Source organism: Labeo rohita, chromosome 2, assembly GCF_022985175.1.
Source record: "Labeo rohita strain BAU-BD-2019 chromosome 2, IGBB_LRoh.1.0, whole genome shotgun sequence".
Classification (NCBI taxonomy): Eukaryota; Metazoa; Chordata; class Actinopteri; order Cypriniformes; family Cyprinidae; genus Labeo; species Labeo rohita.
Window position 1 is genome coordinate 23519218 of NC_066870.1, and position 18925 is coordinate 23538142.

General features: G+C 35.1%; 1 protein-coding gene across 4 annotated transcripts in view; it reads left to right on the top strand.

Moving 5' to 3' along the window:
* astn1 (astrotactin 1) overlaps positions 1-18925 on the top strand; it is a 276262-nt gene that overhangs the window by 40642 nt on the left and 216695 nt on the right. For all 4 annotated transcript variants that reach the window (XM_051137636.1, XM_051137646.1, XM_051137653.1 and 1 more), the window contains exon 2: positions 10726-10913. In XM_051137636.1, coding sequence (XP_050993593.1) covers positions 10726-10913 — 188 coding nt within the window. The remainder of the gene's footprint in view (positions 1-10725; positions 10914-18925) is intronic.

Sequence of the window (18925 nt, forward strand, 5' to 3'; positions counted from 1 at the left end):
ATTGTACCTAGCAGATGAGCCTCACTGAACTGCAATTGTCACATTACCGTGATTTAAAACATATAACAGTTTAACTTTTCTATGTCATGGGGCAAATTAGTGCAGTGCAGTGCTTCACTTTGTCCTCATTGACTCTGCCCAAGGCATTTGTGTTCTGACCCTGAAAAGTGTTAAAAAGTGTTTTAAAAGAGTTTATTGTCTGAAAAGTGTTATAAGAGAGTATTGTTTTCTAATAAAGTCCAAAGGTTTTTCACCACATCTCACATTTTTTACCAGCATTCTTCAATACAATGATGGTAGTGACAATTACATTTTTTTTTATTAAATTGCCTTGTTTGTATATTTAATATTTTCATACATTTTGCTTACATTTTTTTATCTTGGTTGCTTTAGTTTATTTGTTATTAACAGTATTAACATATTTTACATTTTTAAGGCTGTCAGTTCAATGCATTAACTTAATTAATTAGTTATGAAAAAATAACGCAGTTAAAATATTTTAACGCAGTTAATGTGTTAGCCCCGCCCCCCCAGAACTGTACATCGTCTTACATTTCATATAGTTGACTGTTAACAAATATGACACAGGGCAACAACTCCATAAATGTAGTTATCCATTAAAATTCAAGATATTGGTGCAAAAAATGCCCCTGTATGTGCTTTGTCTCATATTTATATGTATCACATATCACACGACATCACACGGGCAGCAAGAGCAATATGACAGCAGTGCTGATTTTGTCCCGATCTATCACAAGCTTAAATGTGATTTTATACAACAGTTCAGTAAAAAAGAAGTTGATATTGTGTTATATTTTAAATACAATGTTGTGTGTTTTTGCTCAATTTTGCGTAAAACATATTACCTTTAAAGCCATAGCAGAATTGTTGCACATCTCCAAGCAACACAGTGGTGTTTAGTTTCCGAATGAATCCACGTTTTGACCGAATCGTGTGAACCAATGATTCAAAAGCCCATTCATAAAAAGAGCCATTTACCGTTTACCTGAATGAATCTGCATTTTGAATGAATCAAATGAAGGAATGGATCACTCATAAAGACTTTAACCGCCACCTGCTGGCAGATTTAGTTTCTTATTTTAGAGTATCATTTCCTTAAAATAATAATAATAATAATAATAATAATAATAATAATAACAGTAAAGGGATAGTTCACCCCAAAAAAAAAAAATAAATAAATAAATAAAAATCATTATTTACTCACCTTCATGTTGTTTCAAACCTTTCTTTTATGGAACGTAAAAGAAGGTAATGGTAACAAAGTTGTATTGGTTACCACTGACTTTCACTGTATGAACAAAAAATACTGAGATGTTTCTCAAATTTTCTTCTTGTATGTTCCATAGTTTATGTTAGGCCGCTGCAGCTGAAATGCTTATGTGTAATAAATTTTATGTTGAATCAATGTGAATAAAGCTACAGTTTGTAATGTCTACTTGATACTTTCTCATTTAACACAAAAATAGCTTTGAATAATGTTTTGTCTGTATTTTCATAGTTAAATTTATTTTGCGATTAAGTAAAGTAATTAATTAGGGCAATGCAACATGAAAAGTAGACCTATTATGCCTCTTTTTTATGTAATGTAAGTCTCAGATGTACCCAAAATGTGTCCGTGCTGTTTCAGCTCAAAATACTTCACAGATAATTTATTATATCATTTTGAAAATTCCTATTTTGAGTGGAAGCAGAAACACAGTGTTTTCCTGCATGTCTCTTTAAATGCAAATGAGCTGCTGCTCCCTGCCCCACCTTTCCACAATAGGGCTCAAATATTCTGGCAAAACACATCTGTTTGGTTTTAATTATCATATCTTTCACGCTGAAATCATGCATTTTAAAGCCATATTAGTTTAAACTTCTGATATACATTTTTCTGAGCACACACATCCAAAGCACACGCACAGAAAGTGGCTGTCACACGCCGTGTGAGTACTAAACAAAGTTCTCTTTCATGTCTTATTGCGCTTAAACTGTCAAATACACACAAATTTATGTTGAAACAAAAACAGTCAGTTATGTCTGTGAAGGTAAAGACAATGGGAAATAAATCGCATGTTTATAAAATCTGTGGCAGCAGCATAATAAATCAGCCTCTCCTATGAGGCTGGGACTCTAAATAGTGTTCTGTACTCATCTGTGCATAAAATGACAGAACCGTTAACATGCTTTGCTTGAACTTTTTCCATGACATTAGAACGTGGGTGGAAATGTGCAGATTAAGGGGTGGTAATATTATAATAAGAAAAAGGCTTACCAAAACAAAGTTACTGAGTTGTCCTTTTTCACATTTTCTGGGTTGGTAGATGCACCAGGGACCCGTTTATAGCACTTAAACTGAAAAAGTCAGATTTTCGTAATATGTCCCCTTTAAGAGGCGTAAATGTTTGATAGTTGAATTAATTTCCATAAAGCTGCTGGTTTATGCTATAGAGATTCTTAGACAAAATGAAAGTCCCATTTAAGTGTAGCCACAACATGTGAGCTAACCACACTATATTATGCATAGTTTTATATCTAGTCATTTGCCACTCTGTTCCCATGTCAACTGTAATGCATTAACAGGCTCAAGGTTTAGTGCCAACATTCAAAGTGAAGAATTCAATGCTCAGCAGATTCCCAAGTGTGTATGTGTTTTCATCCCTGCGGTGTGCATTATTTAGCACTCCAAGCGGCTCAAAAAAATAGCAGGTGACATTGGCGGCTTAGTGGTGCTTATTTATAGAAAGTTTGAAAATGTGAAGTGTATGAGTTGTTGATTTCGGTTTGGACTTCAAATCACATTTTAAGATGAAGGTACCCGCTCAGACTAATACACTGCTTGTTTTAAACCTGGTGCTTATGCTTAAAACGAGTCAGGCAACAGAACAAGACACAATAAAACTATATTCTGATGCAATGCATGTTTGAAAACAAGTCTTAATATCTTATGCAACTGGCTTCTCGGGTGAATTGTTTAAGGGAGGTTTGAATGTTTCTGCTGGAACAAATACAAGACAAAGAGAAAATTATTATATATGGAATTGTTTTCCAGGGTTGTGTAGTGAGGTGTATTAAATTGGAAAAAGTGCTATACTAAAAATTGTGAAAAGCTGGATATATTGGAAGACATTTTTAGACTGTGTGCTTATAGCTAGGGGTGCACATAAGTTTCTAGGTCTGGTTCTCATGACAGCTCCTGGAGATTTGTGAGCCATTAAATATAACTATAATAAATAAAATAATGAATAATAGTAATAATAGCTTTATTGCACTTCAAAATAAACATAAAGTGTTATAATACTATTACATTTTAAAATAACATTTTCTTTTTACTTGTCTAATTTTATATGAAATTTCAGTTAATTGTGTGTGTTTAGGCAAAACACATAAATGTAAGGCATTGCTTTCTTGGTCTGAGTAATACCATTTCTATTTTGCATGTCAGCAAGGACATCAGAATGTGACATGATTAATGATGTAAAACGGCCAGTCACCGCTGTCAGCTTGATGTACTGCATATTGTATTGTTGTCAAAGGACTCATTCAGTCTGACAAGAAACAGTCATAAAGGATGGGGGAAAAAAATCACAAAATGTATACGCTGTGATTTATATGATCACGTATGGATGGTTTATTTAAAACAATAATAATTGTTTGGTCAGCAAGCTTCAGATTAACCAACTGCAGAATCTCATCTGATGTAAACACCCCTAGAACAACCCCTGTTAGAAACTAAAACCCACCTGCTATTTCACATAAACCAGATTTATTTAGATGAAAAATAGTTTATTCTGTGAATATTGATTCATTGAGGCTTGGCTTATTGCATTTGGTCTGCTACAATATCAAATCAGGTCACTTTAAAGTTGTGCTTCAGTCTACCTTGAGGTGTATAGCACAGAATTAGTATGTCAGTTGCATTTGACCTGATATGGCTTTATGATCAAAGCTCTGTAGGATTTATTGTGGGGGCAGAAAATATAATGCAATGGAATGCAATGGAATGCAATGCAATGCAATGCGATGATGATTGAGGGGTGTACAAATAAACATTCCCCAAAAGCCTATCAATCTGTCTATCTAACATCTATCTATCTATATGTATCTATGTATGTATAACAGGGCCAAGAAAGACCTTGAAGGCACACATTTTCTTTACGTTGTGCTCAGTCTTAAGGCTAATTATCCAGTATGAAATATTAAACATGGCTTTGAATCTTTAACAAATTACCATTTACTAGCCATTGCGCTTAATGTTCAGGGTGTTGGATAGGCTTACAAAATAAAACTGACTTTGACTGATTGCTTAGCCCTGGATTCTTATTCAGGGGGAAAATTGGCACCATCAGAGGAAACATACCTTGGAACAGGCTGGTGAAGGTAAACTTTGATCTGCTGTGAACAAAACATCTCACGAGTTGAGTTGTCATGTTCATCCCTCACGATTCTTGTTTCTCTAATGCTGTGATAACTGCAGAAGACTTCAGTGAATGAGTGTTTAATACAGTGTTGAGTAATTCAGTATGTTACGTGTAATAGATATTCATGTCTTTATTTCTTAAGTCAAAAAGAAATTAAGGTTTTTGAGAAAAACATTCCAGGATTTTTCTCCATATAGTGGGCTTCAATGGGGATGAGCGGGTTGAAGGTCTAAATTGCAGTTTCAGTGCAGCTTCAAAGGGCTCTATACGATCCTAGCCGAGGAATAAGGGTCTTATCTAGCGAAAAGGATCAGTAATTAAAAAAAAAAAAAAATACACAATTACATATTTTTAACCACAAATAGACATCTTGCACTAGCTCAACTTCATGCATTACAATAGTCACGTTGGAAAGGTCACGTGTGATGTAGGTGGTACAGTACAGACCCAGTGTTTACAAAGCAAACGTGGAAAGAAAGTCGAACACCCTTTACAAAAAAAGGTAAAACAACAATGTCGGACGATTTTGAAGTTGGAGGAGAAAATGAGATGCAGTTTTTCACCCTACACCCTGTAAAAAATGACCGCGAATTTAACGATGAAAGACTGTAAAAAAATGCTACAGTAAAAACCTGTTAAACGGTTAATGGTAAGTTCCCCTACTGTATACGGTGAAAAACTGTATTAGACATTGCATGTAATTTTACGGTAGCACACAGTTTTTGGAAGTGGGAAAAAGAACATCAAATTTACAGTGAATAACTGTAAATTGACATTCCCAGAATTCCCTGTATTACATTTTTTTTGTTTAATGTTTATTTTGTTAAAGTTACTGTTTCTTCTTTTTTTTTTAATCAATTTTGTACATTAGGGTTGTATGTTACACCTAATGTTGTTAAATTAATGTGTATTGCATTATTTGCAGTATTTCAGTGTTACCTTGATGGTGTTTAGTGTTTGTGTGAATGACACTGTACACCTACTATATACACTCTTAAAAATAAAGGTGCTTCACGGTGTCATAGAACCTTTTTTGTCTAAAAGGTTCCATAAAGTACTTTTAACATCTGAAGAAATGGTTCTTTGTGGCGAAAGAAGGTTCTTTAGATTCTAAAAAGGTAAGAAAGTGATGGTTCTTTATAGAACCTTTGACTGAATGGTTCTTTGTTGAACCAAAAATGGTTCTTCTATGACACTGCTGTGAAGAACCCTTTAAAGTACCTTTATTGTTAGTATTTAAAAGCTGCTTGTGATGGGCTTTGGTTCATCATGTGACTGATATCAGTGTATTACAAAGGTACAAAACAGATTTCAGTACTTCAGTAGGTACATTATATCAGTTAATGAAATTACAGTATATAAATGTAAATGTAAGTTAAAATAGCAAAACCTAAAATGTTGCTACCGTTTTTCACTGTAAAATTCTGGCAACCACAGCTGCCGTTTTTTACTGTAAATTTTACAGAATTTTTATTTATTTTTTTTTTTTTTTTTTATACAGCATACCTTTTTGGACGGGAATACATAGATGACAAACTAACCATGTGTGACCTTTCCAACTTGATTATGTAATGCGCAAAGTTGTGGACGTGCATCGTAGAGCTAGTGCAAAATGAGCATTTGTGGTTAAAAAGTATATACTTTTTTTTTTTTTTTTTAAGAAAATGACAGATTGTTTCGCTAGATAAGACCCATATTCCTCATCTGGGATTATGTAGAGCTCTTTGAATCTGCATTGGAACAGCAATTTGGACTTTCAACTCGTTGGCTCCCATTGAAGTAAACTATATGGAGAAAAATCCTAGAATGTTTTCCTCAAAAACCTTAATTTCTTTTTGACTTAAGAAAGAAAGACATGAATATCTTGGACAACATGGGGTGAGTAAATTATCAGGAATTATTTTTATTTTTTGAAGTGAACCAATCCTTTAATTATAAATCTCTTTTGTATTTTTACATTTTATTCTTAGTTTATTTTTATGATTTGTTTTATTTGTTTTTGTTAGAGTACAGTAATGTAAATTCATTTCTAAAATAGTTTCTGTAAACTTTTACATTTCCAGAATTAAAGAAGTAAAAAAATGCGTAAAAATAGAGTTGGGATAATTACTCTGAATTAGATGCCGTTTTTCTTTTGCTCAAGCTCACCATGCCTGGTCTCAGACAATGGCAATTAGAACATAATTGCTTATAATAATTGCTTACTAGCATGCATGGCCATAAGACTAATGCCTCAATCTATGGAGAACAAAAGCTGATTGCAACCTTAGTCCTCCTGTCTATATGCATCTATTTAATAGCAAAACAAAAAGTTTATTTCACAGTTGTTCGGAGATGGCCGCTCTTTATATCAAAATGTGAATCCCACATAATGGCAGCAGACTGTGCTTTCTGAAACGCTAGCCTTTGTTCTGTCTGCTTTATGAACATTTATATGATGCCAAACACCCTGGCCAGTCCTAGAAATGTTCTTCCTCAGAGGCAGCCTTTGTAAATGGCTGTATTTAGCCAAAGGCCAGATTGTATATTTGAGTCTGTGGCTCTCTGTAAGCACAGACACAGTGAAAGAGAGGGGAGGGCAGGTTCTAACACTGCATCAGGATGTGAGATGAATAGTACTAGCTTTTTACCCCAGCCCTCACTTTCTTGCTCTCTCTCTCTCTGTCCATCTCTCCCTTTGGTTAGTGCTTTCCTGCATTTAAACAGGCGTTTCGAGGTAACTATTGCCCGATATGCATTTAAAAGAGAATTCGGCACAATCAACTTTCAGCCTTTCAGATTGTCAGACAGTTTCAAACCAAAGCTTGGCTCCCTATTAACAGTTGGAATGATTCGTACTTATTTTTTTACACATTTTCCACAGCTCGTGTTTTCGACTGCATGACAAAAATAAATTAATCCATGGGTGGCGTTACTAAAGGACAAGCGAAACAAAACTAAGCAGAACAAACAACAAAAAGCGAAAAGAGGGCAGCCCAGGATGGATGGGTAATTGGACATCGTTATTCCTATATATTAAAAGGATAGCTTACCAAAAAATGGAAAGCCTGTCATCATTTAATAACCCCCTGTCATTCTTTTTCCTTTTCTTTTGTTGAACACAAAAATAGATGTTTAGCAGAATGTCAATGCTGCACTTTTACATAAAATTAAGGCTAAGTTTTCATTTCTGGGTGAAGAATCCTTTATGATTAAACGCTTTTTTTAACCTGTGTCCAGGTGCAGTGTGTTTTCACAGTGTGTTCAAAGCAGATGTGATTCCGGCCTCCACTGACATTACAGTGTTTTTTTTCTTCAAAATATTTGTTCTGTTGGTTGGTTTTACAAATTTGTCATGACACTGAGTAGGTTGAGTTGATTGAACTGACAACATCGTCAAAAAAAAATAAAACTGTGTGATAACAGAAAGGATTCAGGATGTGAAATGAAAGTCTTCTGGTTATTTTATGGAGAGCGTGACCTGTCGGCATCTTAATTAAATTCAAAGTCAGATTTCTAACAGCTAATTAAACACATTTAATTAATTTTAACTATTGGGTTCATGATTTCGTATTATTTATTCACATTTTGATTAAATTATTTTCAGCAAAAAAAAGGGTAATATTTTAACATCAAATTAAAGTGATTTTAAATTAAAAGCACATCCTGCTGAATGTAGAAAGGAAGACAATTTTATGTGTTTCTTCATTTTTGGACACATTTGTGTCACATCGGTTGAATTATTTAGTTTAGTTTATTTATTTTAAAGATTGCCACTTTTTCTTTTTGTCATATGAAGGTTGCATTGTTTTGGAAACCTGTTGAAACTTGGAAACCTTTATTAATTATTTTTGCTATAAAATTTCGTAAAACATGAAAAGCTGTTATTAAAATATGAGTAACAGTACGTACAATCCGTGTTTTAAACATGTTATTAATCTTATTGGAATGATTTTATTTATTTCTACTTTTTATTTTTATTATTTGTTTATGTTTATTATTTGCTTATGTTTATTATTTAGTTGATTGAACTGACAGCAGTGGTTTTCCCGTGGAATTGGGCTTTTTTTGACCGCGGGTTGAAACGACCCCAATAACGTCATATTTAGCCCCTGAAATTAGAATTTACCAGGGGAACTCCAACAAAAATCACGTAGTTTATCCCCTGGAAAGCGATTTTTAACAGGGGACCCCCCTCAAACGCTAGTAGCAATTGAGCAGGTTTTGTTGTGAAAAAAACCTGGCAACCTTGACTGACAGCATCGTCAAAAAAAAAAAAAAAAGGGATTCAGTGTGCACTAATAAAATGATTTTGTGGTGAAGTAAATACTACATAAAAACAAATGCAATTTCTACATTAAATAATTTAGTTCAGGCAAGAATTTAAAAAAAGGTATATTAGTACACAATTAAAGCTTGTAGAAATGAAAGTTTGAAAACTTTTTATTTTGAAATTGTTGGTTATGTTTACAAGGATTCTTTAAGTAAATATCAAAGTTATGTTCCTGTTTTTCCCATCATGCACTGGGGCATGAATAAAGTAAAGTAAATCTTACTTATTGTTTTTTTCAGTGTCTCTGAAAAAAACTCTTCAGAGTGCGTGACCTTTTGGGATTATAATTAAATTCAAAGTCAGATTTCTAACAGCCAATTTGACACAACTAATTAATTTTAACTGTTGGGTTCATTATTTTGTATTATTTATGCATTTATGCATTTCACATCATTTCAGCAAAAATAAAAGAAGTATTATTTTAATGTCAAATTAAAGTGATAAATTAAAAGCACATCCTGCTGAATGTAGAAATAAGGACAATTGTATGTGTGTTTCTTCATCTCTGAACACATTTATGTCCCAGCATTATTGTTTTTTTTTTTTTTGTTGTTTTGTTTGTTTCAAAGATTTTTTATTTGTCATATGAAGGTTGCATAGTTCTGGAAACCTTTTGAAGCTTGGAAATCTTTATTAATTATTTTTGCTACTTCAGACTTCTTAAAATATAAAAATGTGTTAAATATAAGTTACAGCACATACAATTTGTGTTTTTAAACTATGATTAAAAAAGTTAAATATATATAATTTTTTGCATCCTTTTCGGTGAAAATGTGAGGAAATTTTGTATATTTTATATACTTACATTTTTTATATACTTTCCATTTGGAATACACAATATAATAATAAGGTAATGAAGTTAGACTTAAAGAACTGGGTCCATCACAGAATGCTATTACACCGAATACATAGTTTTGGAAACTAAATTCTATTGTTCTGGAAGTCTTCATGAGTTTAAAAGAAAAAAAAAAGTAGAGAAATATAGTACTAAGAACTTGAAAATGTGTTTTAAGAGAGTTTATTTTCTAAAGGTCCACAGGGGCACAATTGCTCATGGTTAAAGAAACCCTTATAGCAAACAAGCAAACAGCAGTAATTTATTCCCATAACATGCCTTTGTTTGTTGTATCATGCGTGTTGCTTCATTAATAAATGTGGAGTACCACGCCGGACCCCTGGGACCGTGTATGACGTCTAATGATGAAGTGCAGAGTCACTCCGGCTTGTGCCTGTGCATATACAACTCATAAAGTGGGTCAGGGGTTCTCCTCGATTTGCCGTCTGCAAGCACCATTTTGAAAGGAGATGTGTGCCTCCCCTTTGTGTAAAATATTACTAATGCATAAGAGGCAGCGCAGGTCAAAAGCGTTGTTTTTTAATTGTTTCAGCAGCACATCAGTACGTTTAAGAACAAACGGCTAATCAGACAAACAAAAAGAGAATTCTACAGCAAGCATTAAAAATTAAAAACACGTATCCAGTGTATCACCCCACCTGCATAGTTCAATAAACTGTCATAAAATGACACGTTACTCGTTTTCAAAGGTTTATCCAAATCCTCTGTCCTTACATATCAAACAGGCTTTACACAATGTCAAGAACATATGTTCTGCTTGCTTTGAGCCCCGAGGAAAAAGGGAAGCCTATTTATCATTTCTCCACCTAAATCATCTGCTAATGTGACGTCCAGTATCACTATTCCTATTAAAGTGTATTTGTTCCTACAAGCTCCAGTCATCTGTCTCTGCATTCATTAAACAGACTTGAGGCGGTTTTGGGTTTATTTCTAAAGTGAAATTTGAATGCTGTAGGGATTGCTTTGATATTCCTAAAATGTCTGAAGTGATATGAATAATGTATAGTCACAGTATACTGCGTATATATTTGCATGACAGGAGCATTTCTGATTTTATCTAGAAACCATCACACACTTCTCAATGCAACACAGAACATTTACTGAACCTGATTTTCCTCTGTTTATATTTGCAGAGATCTCTGGGAATTCTGAAGACATCCCTCTAGTTCGCTGGAGGCAGCAGTGGTTGGAAAATGGCACTTTGCTCTTCCACATCCACCATCAGGACGGCAGTCAGAACCTGCCTGGCCCGGCGGCCACCGCTTACCCCGCTAGCGACTCCGCAGAGGAGGAGCTTCGTATCCTGCACATCTCTGTCATGGTATGAAACCCACACTGAGTCTGAGTACTTGATGCTTTCTTTAATAATAATTCTTTGAATTATTTTAATTATTAAATTAGGAGCAAAAATAAAATTCCTTATATTTGAACAAAATTCATTCTAAAATGCAGATAAGGCTAAGTTGTTTCAACTGGGCACTTTTGACCTTGTGAACTGTGGGGGGAAAAATCAAGCTCTCACTTTTGCTTTGTGATGAAAATGACATTTTAAATATTTTGGAATAAAATGTCAGACTCCACTGTCTTCGCAAGGCTAATTTCATAGCTAGCATTTTGTGTATTTTAAATCCTGGCAATTAAATAATAATTTCACACTTCTGCATAATTTGAGAAAATTGCAGATTGATTGGAGATGACACACAATAAAAGCATTCTGTTCATTTTTTTTTCACACATCACATCTCTCATAATTCATCACATGAATTCTCTTCCCTGATACTGTTGTCTTGGTAACTGAGAACACTACTTTTGGTTTTGATTTAAGGTGGACTTGTGCACTAAATGTTAATTGTTATGGAAATGACTGAATTTGGAGACAGTAATTTGTGTAAAAATCATTTTCACACAACAAATATTTTACTTAATTTTAAATACAATTTCAGTTTTTTATGGTAAATTTTCATACTTGTAAGGTGCAAATTCTGGGTCTTGGACAAGAATAAAACAATAAAGTCTATATATAAAAATAATCTGTAAATAAATAAATATATTTGGCCAAAATTTTTCCAAAACTGTTTTTATATGTAAACCTGCCACAGAGTAAAGATTAAGGTAGTTAGGGGTTGACCGATTATCGGCGCCGATATTAGGCATTTTTATGATTATCGGTATCTATCATTTTCAAAACCGATTTGCTGATAAAATAATTTAATTTTGGCTCTGATGCAGCCTGTCGGAACTTAGGAACTTAGGCCTAGAGCGATCTGATTTGTTGGAAGTCACGAGTCCAACCAATCAATGCGGAAGGCTGAAGGCACTGAACGTTTTGCGCTCTCTCACACCGAAAGCGCTTGCTAACTGGAGCTGCTTCAGTGATCATGCATCAATTGTCTCTTAAAGTTAAGGCGGTCGCAGCTGTTGCCAAAGTTGCAATAAATCGCAGTCCACTAATGATACACTGAAGTTGCAAAACATCTCAACGTGGACGGAATCACGGAACCCAGTCATAAAAGGAATTTACTGCGTAATGTGGAATGTCACGGAATTTGTCAAAGTTTGGATGAATAAGTCAAAAGTAGGTCAATACGCTTAAATCGTGTCACGATATTAACTAGTATCTCTAAATATTAAGCCACAAAAATAATATTTAAATTTGAATCCTGCATGTTCTGTGTGTCTTTGTGTATGTGAATGGCACAGACGCACAGTTTTGTTTACTATACACATACTGAAGAGCGCGCCGATCATGGTGACTTCATCGTCTGTCGTCGATGATGAGCTCCAGAACTGCTCTAAGAGTCATTTCATGAGCATTCAACTGTTTCATTTAAGTAAAACTATTGTCATATTATATAAAAGGCTACAGAAACTTAAAATATCCTCATGGCAACCCGTCAAAATATAAGTTCCGTTTAGCTTAAAGAAATTGTCAGAAATATATTACTAATACTACTATTAAAAAAAATAAATAAATCAGACAATACACTATTTCTTCCATGTTATAATTTTAATAGTAAACCCCTTTGTATGCCAAAAATAAAGAGTTTAACTTTCATTTGATTAAAAGAAAAACAAAACTGTTTTATGCCTTCATTTGCACTGTACTGTAAATTAAAACTAACTGAAATTTCTGCTGTCTTCTTAACAACTTATACAATGGAGCTATGAAGACAATTAAATTATTTACACTTAATTTACACTTATGTTTTTTTTTAAGTTAATCATTAACAATGATGTGCATTAGATGATGAATTGAATAGTCACCTCTACAATTGTAGGTTATGTTTTAGTCATCAGAAATTAATTAATGAGGAATTATGAGATGTTATGCTATTATACATACGTTTCTAAAATGTTAATTATTGAAGCCAAATACTTACATTTCCCTAAGCTATTAGCTGTAGTACAGTACAGCATACAGTGTCTCCTCTTTTACCTCTCTCTATATATTACCCTTATTGTACATGGATGCAAGGAGGAAGACCAGAGTAAGAAGTGCAGGGTGGTAGTACTACACTCAGCCAACATGAGGGAAGGCAGTTTTTTTTCAGAGCCTTTGTTATTCTCAATTTTGACATTAATTTTCATTTTTACACCAGACATATATATCGGTTCAAAATATCGGTTATCGGTCTACTTGATCTGTAATAATCGGTATCGGCATCAGCCCCTAAAGGTAATTGCAACTTTTTATCTTTTTACCCTCAGAACAATTTATATCTCACAACTTTTTTTCACTGCGTTAGAACATGATGTGTAGTGTGAGAGCAGCATTGTTTGTCGGACATAGCAACAGAAACCAAGTAGGGCAGGGTCAATACTTATTTTTTTCCAAACAATTATTATAAAAAAAACAAAATTGCTTACAATTTCTCACAATTCTGAGTTTATTACATATCTGACTTTGTAATGCAATTGCAAGTTTATATCTAGCATTTTTGACTTTATAACTTACAATTGTGAGTTTATATCATGCTTTTTTTTTTTTTTTTTTTAAAGGTAGATTTTCAGGAGGTTAAGCTCACAGCTGTGGGAAAAATATCAGAATAAAAAGTCAGAATTTCCATTTTTATTTTTTATCCAGTGGCAGAAACAAGCTTCCATAGTTTTATTTTGACCTAATAAAAAAGAAAAAACAAATTCTGTAGTTCAGTAGGTGTAGATTCAGTGTGTACTGAGCCAGGAGAGGAAACATTATGTAGATGAGAAAAGTTCGAGTTGCGTGCGAGATGGAAGGGAAGATAGCATTTGTTCGGATTCAGTCAATTAGTGGTTGCGCCTCCTGGCTTCACGGTTCTCCTCTCTCAGATCGTTATACTACTGCCATCCCCAGAAGTAGTTACCCTCAGAACAACTGGAGCAAAGACTCTTCAGGGCATAAGGATTTTAAAAGCTTTTAAACACACTCAGTATAATTAGTGGAAAATCCATATTTGTAAATTGTCATGCTGAACAGCAGTGGGGTTTGTGTGGGGCAGTTAGCAGTGACTAGCTGTGTAGCTCAGATGAATGGAGAGTTCTGAACGCAGGTTGGATGAATGGACTGTATAAGTCAGCTTTTAAGTCAAGTGTTTGGTATGCAAATATTTTAAGAGGAAATGCACAAATGGCTCATTATTTCTATATAAAGTACAAGGAACATATGGGGGCCTCAGGCTTTGCTGGATTTCTTTTGCTGCTTGAATTTCAAATCCTGTAATTGTACATTAGAGCAGTATGGCAGTTGTTTGGGATGGTTAGTTGATTCTCTGCGCAAAGCCACTGATTACTGAAAGATCCCTGTCGGAATATGATTCCTCCGAGCTCCGGGAAACCTCGTCTATTGAGCGAACCCTGCTTGATCCCCCAGAAGCTGAAGAATATTGCATGCCTCCTATCTCAATCACAGTCTCTGACATTGATATCCCCACAAAGATAGTTATTAGTATTCTAAGGGCAATATGCGGGAAGTCAGCAGACGATTCAACTCTTTGAGGAAGGCAACGGGAAGGCAAACAATTTTCTTTTCGCAGGGAATTATGCTTGTGTCACGAAGGATATCACAGTATTTAAACACAAATAGATTGTGTTGTGATGTCCATGAGCTGTAAACAGCTGAAAGGTTGGGTCCCGGTCATTAATTACTTAATTATTCAGAGTACAGATGTACAAACAAGATTTATTGTGCGATCACCGCATGATTGAGACACTACAGCAATTAAGGTTGTGTAGGGTGAAATGAGGTAGAAGCTTGTAAAGGTTGTTTTTAGACCAAATTAATTTTCAGTGATGATTGTAGATTTGTAACAGCTCATGATTTAGTTGATCGTTGATCTGAATATTTTAGGAGGCATCATGGAAAAATGTGTAATTACTTGATTAGGTTGTGATTAGTTATATATTTTACGATCTATGAGATAAACCTTTGTGTAAAGAGCTCATTTTGTCCCTTTTGACCTCATTGTTTTCTCACTGATGTGCTAAATTGTGATGCGATTGTGAGGGCAGAAAGTGCCAGAAGAAGTATAATAGTAATAATAGTAGCTGAAATGCATTTAGTTGATATAAATAAATAAATAAATAAATAAAACCTCAAAGCCATTTCCTCCCAGGAGGCAGGAAGCCAGTGCCTCCTCAAAATATTGGCTGAGAAAAAAAATCATAGTACAAAAATAAAATAACATCAATATTACAAAAATAACATTAAAAAGTGTATAAATCACTCTTTTTTTCTAAAGAAACACTGACGCAAGCAGGTAAAGTTACAGCGGGAGTCCGCGTCTCTCTCGCCTCCCCTGAGCCCACTGAGTTTTAACTAGGGGTGTATTGACAAAAAATCTTGATATTTTCTGGGATTTTAACAATGACAATAATTTGACGATTTTTAATATATATAAAATATAAATTTTTATAATAAAAAATATAAATTTTTAATAATTTGACAATAGTGTGTTATTGTGCTGGTATCTTAAAGACTATCAAGGAAAACATGATAAAAAAAAATGGTTTTTACTTTTTATGTGCATTTATCCTTTAAAAAGCCATTTTTTTTTTCTAAAATTGTGCATTGTCTTTTGAGTCAAATTCTTACATTAGGGCTGTTACCAAGCAAAATAAATCCACAAAATTCATCGTTGCAATGCAGAGGAAATACAGAAGCTGCATCTGAAGTGGCACTTAGATGTATTTACACACTAAAGATACTTACTTAAAAAGATACCAGTAGGTGGCAGCAAGTCACAGTTAATAAGTGAGTCATTGCAACTGAATCGAATCATTTAAACGTTTGAATCATTCAGGAATGAAACACCATCATGTTGCTCAGAGACGCAAAACAGTGCTGTGGCTGTGTTTAGAATCATTTTTGTTGGCGAAACAGAGCAAAAACAGGCAATATGGTGTCTAAAACGTAAGTCACTTAATTCTTGTCTCTTAAACTGTTGTAAAAATCAATATCTCATTTGCAATCATCATAATTTTGGGAGAAAAAAACTGCACTCTTTGAGTGATATTGATAAACTATATGAAGTGGAATAAATCTGTACATTTTCTGTTCCCATGTCTTGAATTTGTGCTCATTCTAAATTGATTTTAATAGACTGAATCATGCAGTGAAAGAACGCACTGTTAATGCATACGCGCACTTGTCTAGACTTGACGTAATGCGTGCACTGCACTTGGTAGGTGTTTTGAATGTTTTTTGCAAAATACTCGATAATGTCAAATTGAACATTGTTAAAACATCAATTACGATATTATCGCAGACAGTATATATTGCACACCCCTAGTTTTAACGGACCGCTTAAAGCTTGCGGTGGGTTTGATGGGGGGTAATTGAGAATGAATGGGGGAAAGTCATGGCTTTGCCATATGATTGGATATGACTGGTTATGTTCAGATGTGATTGGTCCATGCGATAAATCCCGCCTCTTGGGTTTGTGTGCGTTCCGCATTCATGAATCAGACAGAATGAACAATATAAAGATGTTAATGGGAAGAGTAACAAAAAAGCAAGTAAACAACTCACACACTTAGATATAACCACTTTATCACATCAAAATAAGACTTAAAATGGGAGTTTTTAGTGAGTAACAAGCTTGGTGAAATTTAATGTAAATCTCTTTATTTACTGAGCTTTGATGACTGATGACCCCAAAAATTACAAAATAGTTAAAAGTTAACTGAACAACTAAAAGTTGTTTTTTAAAGTAACATAAATGATTGAACGGAAAGAATGGATTTGATCCATGTAGTTAAAAAACGGATGTCTCATAAACCTTTAACCCTCAAACTGGAAGATTTTCACTTAGAGATAGACGCCTTTGCTATGTTGTTTCAGAAGTCAAGCATATGCTTGTGTTGTCCTCTGATATTGTGTTTTCTCAGGGCATTGTTCAAAGGCAGAAAAGTGATTGATCATTTCTATTTTAAAATCTGAGCAAAACAGGTCATAGCTGCGTTGCTGTACATGGCTTGACGCTCGCAGAATGCGAAATTATCAGATGACCTTGAGTCCTCAACTTGCTCTCGAAAACAAAACAATTTGAACGTATTCAAATTTGCAAAGGATGCAAAAGAAAAAATCCTTCTTGAGAATATAATATCTTTGCAAACATCCTACCCATTTGATTATGCCATTGTAGAGCTGAGACTGTGAAGGTGGGAGAAGAGTGGGAGTTTTTCATCAGTGGTGCGACAGGCAGCCTCTGCGACAGATGGTACCTACGCCGCATCCCCTCCTGGCTTCGACTTGTCTCGGCCGGAGGGCAAGCTCCTAAACCTAGAACCCCCTAAAATCATGTCACTTCCTTGAAGTGCTTTGCAACGATGCCAGTCCCAAAGAGAGTGAGCCGCCAGTGTAGACACCTGTCACCCGTCCATGTCTATTGTGGGCCATACGTGGCGGTCTACAGGACAGCTGGGGCTTTTGCTCAGCTCAGTGGTGCGCGGTGGTCGTTCAGCGCCAGGCTCGCCGTCTCACCGTGATAGTTTAGGGTTTGTGGATGGATAAGCACTCGTCAAATGTGCCTTGATGAAAGCCCAGCTGTGCTGTCATTTTGACTTTGATGAGGCTTTTTTCTTCTTTTTTTTAACCATCTATTCTTCGGCTCGTATCTCCAGCTGCTATCACAAAGGCCACGTTGTATATTGAAAATGTTTTTTTCCATTTCAGCTTATTTTTCTGCTCTTTAGGGGGTAATGTGTAACCTATTGAAAGCAGCAGTGGCTTGCTTACCCAGACTGTCAAAGAGCGACCACCCTCTTTCCAGCCATCGTCACTGGGCTTCTGTAATAGACGGGCAATTGAGTCAACTGCAGGGGGGTCTTCGCAAATGAACAAGTCACCAAATCCAACCTACAATCAAATACCGCATTCCACTGCCACTTGCGGGACCTCGGCTATTTAGCGAGCTATTTTTCCACCTTGTTCCACAGCCGCTTTGTACTAATATGTTCTCCGAGGTGGCTGTATTCTCAACAGGGAGCTTTTCTGAGGTACACCTCCCCCTCCATTCAGCTGGCCGTTTTACAAGCTGCAATTTGCACTACTCAGCAAGCCTGAACATCCATAGGCTGCTCCTGACCCCCGTTTCTCCCATTTGCCAGCCTGAAGCTTGTTCCCCAGTGGTTTATCTCTCTGTGGATGGCTGGCTCAGCTGTGCCATGCCCTTGCAGTGATTTGCACACGCTGGGTGGAAAGACGGGCATCTTGTGTAACACAGTTCTCATTGCATCTATATCACAACACCTGACAGCCATCCTCAAATTGGCAACAGAAACAGATGGTATTGTGTCCTGGATTTAGCACAATAGTAGATGCATATTTTTTTTGTCTCATGAACACAAAAAATGAATAACAACCACCAGAGCTAGGGGAAGAAAAAATATATAGAGAGAGAGTGTATTATTATTCCCTCAAAATAGACAATACATTTATTGTGGTGTCAAATTATATTTGGCTTTTGGTTTTTAGGGGAATAAACTGGCAATATCATAGTTTATGAACAGTATATTTTGTTTGTTACCTTTCCCTTTAAGGCACAAATACAAATGTATGTCATTGCATTTTGTATTATATATCATATTGCCAGTATTTAATGTAGTTCACTTCCAGAATAAAATTTCCTGATAGTTCACTCACCCCCATGTGATCCAAGATGTTCATATTTTTCTGTCTTCATTCGCAAAGAAATTAAGGTTTTTGAGGAAAACTTTCCAGGATTTTTCTCTATATTGTGGACTTCAGTGGTGGCCAATTGGTTAAAGGTCCAAATTGCAGTTTCAAATGGCTCTACACGATCCCAGCCAAGGAATAAGAATCTTATCTAGGAAAATGATAAGAACCTTTAAAAA